This window comes from Gallinula chloropus (assembly GCF_964237585.1).
Source record: "Gallinula chloropus genome assembly, chromosome: 7".
Classification (NCBI taxonomy): Eukaryota; Metazoa; Chordata; class Aves; order Gruiformes; family Rallidae; genus Gallinula; species Gallinula chloropus.
The window spans coordinates 23,597,445-23,611,766 of record NC_140092.1 but is presented as its reverse complement, the minus strand read 5'-3'; the positions used below and the strand labels follow the sequence as shown (position 1 = coordinate 23,611,766).

General features: G+C 39.2%; 1 protein-coding gene across 1 annotated transcript in view; it reads right to left on the bottom strand.

Moving 5' to 3' along the window:
* Window positions 1–14,322, bottom strand: part of ZFYVE28 (zinc finger FYVE-type containing 28) — a gene marked incomplete at both ends in the record, with an annotated part of 144,106 nt that overhangs the window by 71,979 nt on the left and 57,805 nt on the right. Inside the window, one exon of the mRNA XM_084266891.1 lies at window positions 4,259–4,399. Coding sequence (XP_084123017.1) covers window positions 4,259–4,399 — 141 coding nt within the window. The remainder of the gene's footprint in view (window positions 1–4,258; window positions 4,400–14,322) is intronic.

The following is a 14,322-nucleotide window of genomic DNA, read 5'->3' as shown; positions in this document are numbered from 1 at the left end:
CCTGAAAACATCTTCACAATGTGAAGTACTTATGCATAGGCTCAATGTTTACCTATGAAGCCCAAGCAAAATCTCTGAGTTCAAACCAAAAGGATTTGTGGTTGGTTGTTTTTTCTGTTTCCTTTACTCTTTACAGTTAAATAAAAGCAATGTAGTTCTGTAATTTATAACTATAAACCTAATTCCATTTAAAAGGCTGAGAAATTGTTTTAAACTAGTTTATCAACTCAAGTAACAAGATATTAATCGATGTGAAAATAGCAGCGATCACGGCAAATTAATTTTGAGAACAATTACAAATGCACAAATGATTATTTTTATTAAAGAAAAAGAAGCACCATTACTGCTTATGAAATTCAGTACCACGCGATGCTGGGGGCAGCACGTAAAAGGACACCTCCTTATGTCACTTACATAAAAAATACTCCAATGAACTGTTTGTATTGCATGAAAAAACAGTTAGACGAACCAGTGCTGCATATTACTCAAGATTCACTGATACAAACCTGTTTTTCTTCAGAAAAAAAGCACTTTCCCTCTATTATTGTCAATCAAGTTCAAAATCAAGCATGACATCCTAGCTTCCTTTTTTCTCTTAAGAAAAGCTTACACAGCTTTTCATCATGCATCCCTGCACACCTATGTTACTGTTAATTTTAACACAAACTGTAGAGGAAGAAGCATTTTATGCTGCTAGATAGGTATTAACTACAAAATAAATGCAAGATACTGTAGTAGTAGGTAAGTACTTATAATATTCTGCCATTGACAGGCAAAGCGAAACGAGGGATGTCTTTTTTTATAACATGCTACCCTAAGTGGGAAAGCGTGTTACATCACATAGGGGGGAAAATGAAAAGTGAAGCTTTACAAACCATGACCTTCATTCATACTCTAGACACATGCTACTCAGCAGCACACCACATGTCTCAGCTTTGAAATCCAAGTTGCAAGCTCTTTAGAACTTTTGAAAAGTTAACTTACTGCAAAGGGTGTGATTTTTATGACCAAATAGCATTAAGGCAGAATAACATAATACAACAGTCAGAGTTGCAGTTCTTTACTACAGAAGCATCAAAAGTCCTGAAGACTTAAGAACACTGCACTTCCATGGGGACAGGACACCACAGTGCTACACTTTATGCCCACCTTAACTAATACTGCCTTTTTTTCAAGAGAAAAAATTACATTTATCCACTATAGAGCATTATATCCTTTAAGGAGATACATTTTGGTTTTATCTGTCTGCATTCACACACTGTAGCAAACTTGGAACTCTTTAATAATAGTACCAATAGTTGAAAATGTACACCAAGATCTAAAACTTAGCTCTTTGGATACGGTTAAGATCAAACAGAATATAACATCTCCCTAAAAGGAATCCTAATTTGTAAGAATTAGTGTGATTTTTCTGAAAGACCAACAACTTCAAGACATTCCTTTTCTACAGTGAAAAAAAAAACACAACAATTTTAAAACATCACCTGCTAATTAAGGAGATACTATCAGTACACCATCTGAAACATTAGCAACCCAGGGACAAATAAGTAATTCCAAAACCAGATGAAAAAGCAGAAGGTCAAGGAATTTTAGATATCTTTGTCACCCTAGGAAACACTAAAATTTGATAGGAAGGCCAGCCCTCCGCAAACTTTATGTAGAAAAAAAATGGGAATAGTCTGGAAACACAGGAAAACAAGGGCAAAATAGGGAAAAAAGAAATCATGCAAAGACTTTGAGCTATGGTCTGTAGTCACAAGTTCCTTTTCAAAAGCATTGCCTGAAGAGTAGTAAAAGTACATTTCTTAATAGAAAGGGTTTCAGAATTGTGAGACTGTAGTTGCAGAAATCAGAGGTATTGCACAATGTAGCTATTATACCACTTTGACACATACAACTTTCCATTACAACGATATTGACCCCAGGGCTGTGGCTGTTCATTCTCCAGCTTCCTCACACTCCACCACACCTTTGGCTAAAACTGATTTTTCCTCTTACCACACAATATTTCATTAGCAAAATCCTACATTCTGCTTACTAAAATACTGCTCCTTCTCTTGTTTGGCATTTACACAACACATTCTTAAAAGCAAAAACCAAAAAGCATTGCTTTCACACGAAGTACTGCAAAACAATCTAAGTCCTACTTAGCAAAGCCATTTCTGACATCACATTTCACAATGATCTGACCTATTCTGCAGCACTCTGAAATCAGACATGACAAAAATAGGTACATGAAAAAATAAGACCATCCCCATCTTCTCTTTCAGCTTCAGCAACAGATTGTTTTAGTAACAGCAATCTGTTTGACAAATGAAAAGAAGAAATTACCAGGCATCAGAAGGTATTAAGAGTCACAAGGTAATGAGTCACTATATAGTAAGCCAGACAAACTGACCAAGGAACTGTTGGAGTCTTCATTTCTTGTATTCCGACAGGTGAAACACTCAGAAGCCACTATTCAAACAGAACAGCTCCTCTGGTCTGCCTATACTACAAAAAACTGGAAAGTCTGTACACCTGCAGGGACATGGGGACTCAACTGTTAACCTTATGGATAATCACCCTGTTTCTTGTGTTATCTTGCACCAATGACATTATTCAACCCATCCTTGTTACCAGAAAGCCTTTCCTAAACCTTTCCTTAAAAAAAAAAAAAGCCTGGAGAACTTGATAGAAAGTTTGCACAATGCCCATTAGTGGAGGTTTATAAGAACAAGTTAGATAAATATTTGACAGAAGTGATTTAGTTACAGCCAATAGATTGCACAGAAGTCTCAAGTCAATGACATTTGAGGATAACTCTCGCCCTTATTTTATTCTCTCCAAGTCACTGAATTTTGACTGTTACTAAACTCAGTTTCCAGTCTGGTAAACCCTTAAACTTGATTTTTTTCTCTAGTGACAGTACAGTGAGAAACTGACGATACTCAAAATCGACAAAAGTATTAAAATTGGTTCTGACATAACAATACATTGACTGTCAACTCTTTCTTTGTAAGTGCTCCTCAAATAAACATCACGTAAAATTTCATTTTCTTGCAAGCAAGCACATAGTAGCTGACTTATTTTCAGACTCAGCTAACTTCATGTGAACACTTGCTACAAAGATCAGGGCACTGCTCTTCAACCTCATCTTAACTCAATTAGTGATAAAATTGTTCCACCTAATGAAGCTTGGTACATTTTACTGTTAGTAACAGTAAGAAATTCTAGCAAACAGTGAATCAAAATACATCCTCTATACTTAACTGCCATTTTTACTTGGTGGAAATAAAGTAATTGTTATTAGTATGGTCTTCCCACTTAAAATTCTCCTGAGTTGACAGCAAGTGTTTGCTTTTCACACAGAAACCATCCCACCACCTGAGGACGGTGTATTCTGGACTTCAGCCTACTTTGGTTTGAAGTGTTTTTCTTGGGTGTGACTGTGAGAGAAAGTATCAAAGCATTCATGCAAATACAAAGTGCACCACAGAAGTAGCTTCGACGTCAAAACTTGAATTTTATCGAAAGACTTGGTCTAGAATGGCATACATCCCAAGGGAAGTTGTATTTTCTCAGTTGTTTTTAAATTTCTTTATTGTTCTTAAATTGAATCACAAAACCATCCAAATTAGAGCACCAGACTTAAATGAATTTGTCTTTGCACTTCCTAGTTCTTCTCCCTTAAAGTCTCACATAGGATACTCTCAGGATCTCTTTTCAGGTAAAATACGTTATACAACACTACCTTAGGAACAGATTCATCCTCTTGAAATAATTTACAGATAAAAACCCTCTTCTGCTGGGTTCCCAGTAGTTCCTCATCTTCAAGACTATTAATATGAAGCGTATAATATCCTTTCCAAGAAATCAGCAGTTACCAGCTGTCTTGACATAGTTCATTTACTAATGAAAAGCAATCACATTCATGAGTTAGGAAAGCTGAGCATCTACAAGAAGACATGGCTGCTTTAGACAGCCTGAAATTCTGCAGTGTTTCTCACCTTCCAGTAAATCCCGTATACTTATTGTATGTGAGGGAACCAAAGTCTTTAATATATGTTCTCATTTAAGGGAAAGCATCAACACACTTTTAAATAAGATGTAGTAGATTTACGAGTAGCATTTTAAAATATACACCCTTTACTCAGGAAAAGCATATATCTACCAAAGGGATTTGACAATAAAAGCTAATTAACAGAATAAGACACAATGTAATAAACGTAACATACACAAAAATGTCAATGAAATCAGGAAGGTGCCATTTTGATACCTGACAAGAGCGAAACTGGTTGACTAGCAGCGTACATCTCTGGGGGTCTTTTCTTCCATCCAAACTGTCTAGTTCAGCTGCTACTTGATTTAGTTCCTCATCAGCGTAGTAGAACTGAGCAAGAAGCTGCGGGTCTGTTCTCTGCATTCAAGACAAAGACATACATGATATTACATTACTCTTGCAAATAAAAAACCCACCTCAGCTAGTAAGTTACACTTATTGTGACTTCCTAATTTATTTTTTTTTACATGTAAGCAAGATAGGTTGTCTTGTCAGAATGGAAAAAAGTGGTCTTGAGATTTAAAAAAAAATTCTCAAGTAAGAAACACAACTCTACTCGGCTACCTCCAAGAACACACCAATGTTCTCACTACTTGTGGCACAATTCGCTGCTGGAGCAAACAACTGAATCACAAGTTCTGTTCAGTAAACAAAAGCACACTTCAGTTGTAGGCAAAACAAGACACAGTTTCTTTCCAAGTTAAAACAAACAAAATCTCCCAACTCCACCCAGCAATGCAGTAACGCCTGCAGCATGATGCACGGTGCCATCTGGTCAGAGTCCCTGCTTCCAAAACCACAAGAATCAAGTCACAGACTGGAAGAAGATACTGAATCGACCAGATACCTTCCCAGGGCCAAACAGATGTAAAAACTTCATAAAGCAAATACTATGACTAAGCCAGGCGTTACAGAGGGAAGATTACACCACAAGTCTTCCAAGTGGCAACGAACAGAATTATCACGATGAACTTTTTGCCACATGAAAGCTAAACTGAAATTAGAACAGCAAGAATGAATGCTGCTGCTAAGCAAACCACTAGTTTAAAGCACTAATAGAGGTGATGAAGGCATACTGGGGAGCTGGAGCTCGTGCTTCACACACACCAGTTGTGCAGCACCCACCCAGAAGACGAGACTTGTTGGCGATCACACAGCAACATCAGTGGCAAACTTCTGCCAACAGCAACGCAGGTTCAGAAGTGGGGAGAGCACAATAAACGCTCATCAGGAATACTCAGGGGAGAAAAAAGCAGTTATTTTTGCTTCATACTTCCAAAAAGTTGTTCAACATAAAGTCACAGCACATGGTTCAATTGCATATTTTAGCCTCCACAAGATTCACAGCCTGAAGAAAAACCCTTTTAGGCCTTTTAATACAACATTTAAACCTGCACAGCTGTATAGCCCCTGAAAAGGAAGAACAGCATATTATCACCTTTTGAAGAGAACAGTATACATTCTCCACACTTGACAGGATCAAAGAGTTAACTACCACAACTATTTCTATTGCTGCAAGTCTTAAAGAAAAATATACTGCTGTATAAATGATGCTAAATGTGTCCTCAGTGTTACATGCTGAATTGGTTCTCAGCAGTTTAATGAGATTACAATGGCCCTCCATGAAAGTAGAGGCACCAACTCCTGTTCCCACATGTCTTTTTTTAGCATTACTATAATGAATTTAAGGCTATCTTTAACATCACTCTGAACTGTCACACTGCCCAGCAGCTTTCTACATCACCAGGTCACACCACTCAAATTCTGAGGCAAGTCAGAGATGAGATGTCTTTTCAGGCAGTAGATATATAGTAATGAAAGTGCTTGGGCTTTTTTCTTCTTTAAACAGACACTTTCTACAGAATTGGAAAGCCTCTCTATCATAAGCTTCTTCCTCTCAATCCTTTCCGTGTTGCCTTTTATTCAGCAGTTTCAGTAGCCTAAGTGTAAGCTGTCAAAAATTTACAGTCTTGAAAAATGTCTTCAGTATAGCCTTGGTATAAAGGTGCCAGGGAGAAGGATAACGCTTGTGATATACAGTCAGGGAAACAAGCAGAACACGAAATTGATGATAATAAGAGGGAAAGTCTATAATTGAACTACTAAACTTCAGTTCTAGGTTTCTGCATTTACACGTAGGCCTTAGTACAGCATTTGTTTAAGCACTTGGCCCCACCAAAAAATTTGTATTATTTCTGATTTTTACATTTTCCATCAGCATTTATCTATACATATCAAAACTTTCTAGACAAAGTCGATCGAAGATGCCAGGGCTTCTGTATGGAATTGTAGCAAAGTACAACTGCTGATTTAGAAGCATCTAAATTGTACCACAAAAGCAAAATATGACAATTGATTAAGACCAGTCTCAAGCAAAACAAGTAATGCTGAGATACTTAGCTCCCACGTGGCTTATGTTTCAAAGCTGAGGAACAAATATTTTAATTGAGTTCTCTCAACTGTGTTATGTTTGGTACAGATTAGTAGCATGATCTTTGATTAACTGTGTCAATCATATGTGGTCCCTAGCAAGCCAAAGCAGCATGAACCTCTAAATCTCTGCGCAGGGGGCCATTTAAAGCAAATAGCCAAAACTTTCTAAATTACATTTCTTCAATTGGAAGCAGAAAATAAAAGACAGCACCAGGCTCCATGCCAAAATTTGCTTTCAGTTTACGCAAAATATGGTTAAAATATCATCGGACTCCTTGTTCTTTGGCAGAATAAGAGTTACTAATTCCCATCCTCAGCTGCTCAAATTAATAGAAAGACTTTATTCGAAAGCACCTAGCAGGGAACCTCCCACTTGCTTCAGGAATTCATCACATTTACCCCCAAATTAAGGCATCTGATCTCTTGTTTCAATTTGCTGGACTTCAGGATCTAGATACCGCTCTTGCTCTGCCTTTTTCCACTAAAACATCAAGTACTTGCATTACTTCACAGATTTCTGCAGCCAGAGTGCAGCAGCACCTTTTACCATGTCATCACTGCAGGCTGCAGATAGGGTTTGAGGTTTTAGGGGGCTGTGGGAAGATTTTTGGTTGGTTGGTTTTGGGAGAGTTTTGGTAGGTGTGGTGGTATTTTTATTTTAAACCTGTTATTGTCCCAACACCCTCCCATGAGTTATCCCAGCAGGAGACTCATTCTATGTAAGGTCTGCGCTCCTTCTGCCTAACATTTCTTTATATTCCACACCTAACATTCAAAAGCATTCAAACCCAACAAAGGATCCAGGATATTCTCTGCAGCTATGATGCCAGCACCTAAATTTACCATAGTGCAGGAGCATATTCTCCACAGATTTGAAGTCATCACTCCATACATGGGGCATGACTACTTATCCCGATCTGGAGGATACACATTGGCTATCTCTCCAGTCAGTACAGTAACAGCAATCAGCACTCAGTTACTTTTTTAAATGATTTAGCCATGTCATATAATACCAGATCATTCATGTTGTTTTATGGAAGATCACTCACTGACTTACTCTTTTAATGATTTTTAGTTTATATTAGGTACTACTCATCAGGTCAGAGATCAAAATCAGAAGACAATTGTCTGCCACCCGCGGGGTTTGTATAAAGCCATCCACATGAAAGCGTATTAACTACTCAACAGGTTACAGTCGGTTTTGCCCATGAAGTCCTGCCAATTAATAGTACTAGGATTAGTTCAGTTTGTTGCATAATGAATTCTGATGTGATTTTTCCAAACAGGATTTATAGAAGACGATAAGAGACTGTTAAAAGGAAAGCATCTTAATTGAAGAGACCTGTTAGCTACAGGTTATTAGGTGACAGGTCTGTAAGACTGGATGTTATCAGATGAAAAGATGCTATTCCCAGATCTTGTAAACAAGCTGGTGTATCAAAACCAGAAACTGTCACTAAAAGCATCACCTAACTGGAAAAGAAATTGTCACTCAGGCTTCTCAACACAGGACAGAAGCAAACAGCTAGACTGAAAACTAATACTGCAATGAGAAGCCAGGGTGCCAAGAGATCAGTCTCAAACAGTTTGGTCATTTTGGAATTTAAGAATCATCTTTAAAATCACATTTCCAGAACTAAGGGGAAGATTTGCTCCTTTTGAAAAAAATTCCAAGTGACTTCTGTATGATTTGTAGCATCAGCTTTCAAGTACCTATACCGCTGCTTTTCAACTAACACATAAAACATGCATCATCCTATAAACATCAATGACAGCAGCCCATAATTTGAACACTTAACGGAATGTTTCCCCCAGGCTTCTGTGATCCTTTGTAGGGAAGTAAAGATACCGTTCAGGCTTTTTCTTCCACTGACATTGCAACAGGAACAGAGCCCTTACCATCATCACTGACAGACACAGACATCATCATCCCAAATGAGCCAAATAGACTGAAGCAAGGGAACCACGCAGATGAGCAAGATCCCAGCCAGAGATAATTATCTTCTGATGCCTGTCAGTTATCCTCTGGAAAATAATATTCATCACTTTTGAATTGCTGATCTAAAGGCTTCAGAACAACAGTTAAACCCCAACTCTGCGTACAATAAAATCCATGGACCCGAGATGAAAGGCTCCACTGTTCAATGGCACTTTTCCAGCACTAAGCATTTACATCTCTCCCACACACTCAGAAACCCTGACCCTACGGAAAGAAGCTACAGAAAAGCATTAGACACATACATTTTGCTAGTGGTAAAACCAGATTTTTTTGACAAGGGAACAAAGTAAGCTTACTTCCCTTGGGGTAACATCCCAAGTAGTACTTGGGAACAGAAAAAAACTATTTTTACACAATTACATATATTTTATTACACTTTTCAGCAGCTACATGTACAAACAAATCATAGAATGGTCTGGGCTGGAAGGGACCCCAAGGATCACAGAGCTCCAACACCCTGCCACAGGCAGGGCCACCAACCTCCAGCCTGGAGCTACACAAGGTTGCCCAGGGCCCCATCCAACCTGGCCTTGAACACCCCCAGGGGTGGGGCATCCACCACCTCTCTGGGCAGCCTGGTCCAGCACCTCACCACTCTCTCTGTAAAAAATCTCTGGACAACGTTGGGTAATAGTTTGTGTGCTATTTCAATTGCTGCAGGTGCCCCATGACACTACTCTTCTTTAGCTGGGAAGAGTAACTAACATCATCTGCCTGCTCAACAATTTCTACTCCAATACAACTGATGCTACAACTCCAATGGCCAAAGTGAAAAGTTTTGGAGAAAGGACATGGCATTCACATCAGTGGACCTGCCTGTCATTTATGTAGCTTCCTTGATTCCCCCTTTGGAAGCGAAGGGATGGTATAAATGTCTCTATTACTGAGGGCCCAGTTCTTCTCAGGCTAAATCTGCTGACTGCTGTATTTTCAAGAAAGAAGTGCATTGTCACAGCCCCAGAGAAAGAGAATCAACCTCAAACTTTTCACTCCCTGAAATAAACCCAGCTGTTACCAGACAGTGCCAAATACAAACAATTACAGCAATACACAGAAATCAGAAAAGGGACTCCACAAGTGAAAGCAGATTCCCTTTGAGGTGGGAATTTGAAAGAGCTAGAGGTTAAGAACTCCTACTCTGCAGGGTACAGAAAACAGCAGATAACATTTTGGAAAACACCTCAGGTACAAGGCGACCACACATTCTGGGCACCACAAAGCAGAATTAGGTCCTAAGCATTTTAGATACAGCCAGTTATGAGGCAATGTAGCCAGTCAAGCTTTAAAAATACATTACATGTAACTAGTTTTAAGCTAATTAAACTTAACTAAGACTTACATAACTTAGAAGGAAAAGTGGTTTGTTCAAAAGTAATAGGATTTAGGTGCAAAGTCCCAAGTTTATCATTGGCAGTGTAAAAAATAACAGGCTTACAGTGACAAAAAACTTATCCAATAGAAAACCAATTACAGTAGCCACATTTCCACTGGTAAGCTTAACTGACGGATGACTAGATCCAAAGATTCAAGGTATTTCTATAGCAAAGGATACCAGCAAGTTGTTATATCACTATTTTTTCACCTCCCATGTACGCAAACGCACTAACATCCTTCCTTTAGGCAGGTCCTTGGAGAAAAGGAGGCTGAGGGGAGACCTTATCACCACCTACAACTACCTGAAGGGAGGTTGTAGAGAGATGAGCGATGGTCTCTTCAGCCAGGTGACAGGAGATGGGACAAGGGGAAATGGCATGAAGCTGTGCCAGGGCAGGTTTACATTGGATACGAGAAAAAATATTTTCACTGAAAGAGTTGTCAGGGCCTGGAACAGGCTGCCCAGGGAGGGGGTTGAGTCACCTTCCCTGGATGTGTTCAAAAAAAGGGTAGATGAGGTACTTAGGGATATGGTTTAGCATAGGATGGGAATGGTTGGACTCGATCTTCAAAGGTCTCTTGCAACCTTGTGATTCTTGTGGTTTTTCACTGATTTCTAAGTGATAATAAATAACAATAAGAACCACTCATTCACTAACACACAGTGGAGCTGATTTTTCTGATGATAACATTTAAATTTAACTAATTTTTCATGATAAAAAACTCTGCTACTCCAAGTACACAGTTGTTTTGGGGGTTAGCTGGTTTGGTTTTGGGTTGTTCTGTTGGGGTGGGTTGGTTTTTTTTCATCTGCTACATACCTGAAGTGCTATTTGTTAAGAAAAAAAAGGGGTAAATTCCCTCGACATCCATCACTTGTAGAAGGCAATGCAGTTCTAAACTGGTGTTGCACATGCATAAAAAGGGACTCAGATGAACACATCCATTGGCAACGGGTGATGAGGATTCATAAGAAAAACAAGCAATGTGAGAAAGGCTTTGCCAGCTGCTCTGTGTTTATCTGCAAAGTATCATTACACAAGTGAGAATGGCAGGTGAGCAGGTTGTTAACACAATAAAGTGCTAGCAGCATCTTATGCAAAAAAATAAATCAGTGAAGTAATCATTTGTTGGGCAACAAAAATCAGGTGGATGAGTTTTTCCATATTAGCATAGTCTCCCCAAACACATTTAAGTGCTTTGTTTCTGTTGCAGAACAGTATAATAGCAACCCCCCCCAAAAAGGAAAAACTAATGGCTACACTGAACTAGAGTAGCAAATATTTGAGGCTGCCTGCCACGCAGTCAGCTTTCACTCATGATGGATTAAGTCACCATACAGAGTTTCTATTTTTGAGTGTTCATAATACTAATCTAGAAAAGCATGTGCTCAAATCCATATTTTCTGGGGGAAGTACATAAGCATATGCTGAACACATTACTTAAGCTTTTGGACATGTACCCTGCTGAACAGAAGCCCTGCTGCTGAACCACAGCTCTGACTTCTGGGCAAGATAAGACTTCAGGGAGAGGAAGGGGGTTTGCCAACACACTAAGCAGGCACAAGAAGTGATGGCAAAGACCGTTCTTCCACATAAAGAGTGGGTAACCTGCAATGTTATCTCTGTGCCCAGCCTATGGCAGGCTATTGTCAGCTAGCAAAAAATTCATTATCCCTAAATTGAGTCTGATTTACCCATAGTGGTAGTTGGTGAGAGACCTCCCTGTCTTTCTTGGCCTACAGAGACTTCATCATGTTTTAGCTCCCTGGCCTGTTGAAAAGGGAGTGAGAGCACAGCTGGGTGGGCACCCAGCAGGCAGCCAAGGTCAACCCTTCACAGTGAACATGTAAAACACTTAGCAAAAGCCTCCTCCTGCCGCTAATCTCCCTGAGTGTGACCTTTAAAATCATATAAACACCAATAAAATGCTACTTTGTAACATGTTTTATGGATGAACCTAAATATTTATAACTATTCTGAAACACTGAAGCAAACAATGACCTCTTCTTGAGCATGTCCTCAATGTTGATATCTATTACTTCACTATACCCTTTTTTTCCTTTCACTATCAGACTTATATTAAAAAAACTCAAACCAAAGATCAACACAGCACCACAACAAAAAACCAGAACCACCACTTTGTGCAGTTAAAGGACTGATTGGCATCTTCTTTTCTGCACGCACATATCCCAACAGGATTTTTCTTCCCCTCCCAGGTTTGTAGTCCCAGTATTTTCCTCATGCCTAGCAGACCTGGTAAAACACGTTTTGCCCTGCTGTTCTGTACAGAGCTGTTTTGAAGAGTCTGCCATATACAGCATTTTGTTTCTGGATCTTGAAATAAACATCTCAGTTAATCAGGGCATAGAGAAAAACTAACAAGAGGTAAGCCAGCCCCAGCAATGAGTTCCAGCCTGCTTATAAGCGTTCCTCCATTCTCTCTCTCAGGTAGCAACAGGCATAGCACATTCCTTAGGCTTCTTCATCTTGGAAGTGATGAAGAATTCTTTTTCTTTGCCTCAGCAAACTTATGATTAATCTGAGGTGTTCTGCATTGTATTTTAATAAGAGCACAATCATCTGTGTGAAGTTGCTCATATATAACCTCATTTGCCTTGTAGGAAGCTTTCGACAAGCTCAGGTTGAACACCTTGCCAGATGTTCAGGATTCAGCTACCTTGGCATCGTATCACTAGTGCAATCAATCTCTGCAACAAAAAGATTTCATCAGAACTTTTTTCTGAAACACATCTGCTCAAGCCCAGCAATGAAAGAAACCGCTCTTACGGCCTTCAGCAGAAACTTTTCCCAGCTTCTGACAATAACTTCAAATGAATGTCTGTGTAAGTAAATCTTTTGATCGTATTTCTACTATTTCAGCTAAATAATATAAACGAGTCGCTTTCCAAGTGCCAACATCAGTCAAACTGGGTTTCCTATTCTGCCTTCCAGATCACAGCAAGCTTCAGTAAACGTTTGTGCTGTGCTCACCACAGCACCTAATTCATCCATGTCTAACATCGAACGCGCTCAAGTCCTTCAGTCAGAGCATTTAACATCATCCCTCTGGACCAACCTAAAGTTTCCTTCAGGAACTTCATTGCTCTTCAGGAGTTGATACTGAGACCAGTATCCTTTTTCCAAGCATGCTTGAACACGAGCAGAAGCTTCAAAAATTACCAGAAGGCGGGCAAGGAGAGAGGCACCAGACAGACCACCAGCAGGACTGAGTATGACTTTAAACCATGCTAAAAACTCATCGAAAGAACAACCACAAAGCCGTTCACTGAGCAGGCAAAAAGCATGTATGTGCTGGGAGACAGTAAACTCACCAGATGACAGTGCATGGGAGAACAGCTCACCTGTGTCCCTGCTCCCACCCCCTGCTGAATTGGATCTTTTCGCTCAATTACCCATTCCTGGGTCTTTTCAGACAATCTCCTCAAGGTCTGTCCTTGGTCTCCTAGTCACGCAGAAAATCTCTCCTGGGAAACAAATGGGTTTGTACAGCTATTCCTGTTTTCTGTGCTAGCTCAGCACATAGTTGTAGTTTGACCATTTCTCCTCATCAGCATGCACGTTAGAAACAATATGTCATCAGCTATTCCCTCCCACCCCTCCCAACTAGGTCCTTTTACATCAAGACAGAGAAGATATGAAAAGTCAATATAAGTACAAAAAAGCAATGCTTTTCTGGTGTTCTCTTAAAATGGACAATTCTGTGCTCATTTATTGAGGGGGGAAGTTTAAAAAAAAAGAAGAGAGGCAAAACCACACCAGTCACTACATATTAGTGGTTTATACAAGGATTTAAGTATTATATATTGCCTCTTCTGGCAAGATCAAGTTTCTCAGACATGCTTAGGTAATTATAAAAATAAACAATGCAATCGTGGTGCTAGCTATTTAATGAAAAGACGATTCTTCTCCCACATTCCCCCAAAACAGCTTTCAGAAAAGCTCTGATACACACAGCCTATTGCCTATCACTCTTTATTGATCAGCAGTAGCACTTTCACATTACAACCACACGTGTTCAGGTTCTCCCCAAAAGCATTCTGCAAACTTCTGGTTGCCAAGTATTTTTTTCTAATATGTTAAATGACTAAGGAGGCAGAACTGCACTTACAATGAAATGCATTACCAGTAATGCATATTGCAGTATTTGAAATGCTTTGGCATGAATATGATTCAAACAAGTTTTCCTTTGTTATACTGGGTAACAGCATGAGAAGACAACGGTATATTGGTGATGCCAAAAAATAAAAGAAAGATAAATCTAATCTTTGAAAAATCATAGAATCATGGCATCATTTAGGTTAGAAAAGTGAGTATTTTTCTCTGAAGAAAATAATCAACATAAAAATCAAAGTGTCAGAAAAGTTGCCTGATATGTCTGAAATTAAAGTTCTTCATTATTCCCAGTGACTACTCTGCAAATAGGTACATCCATCCAGCCTGACTTACACATT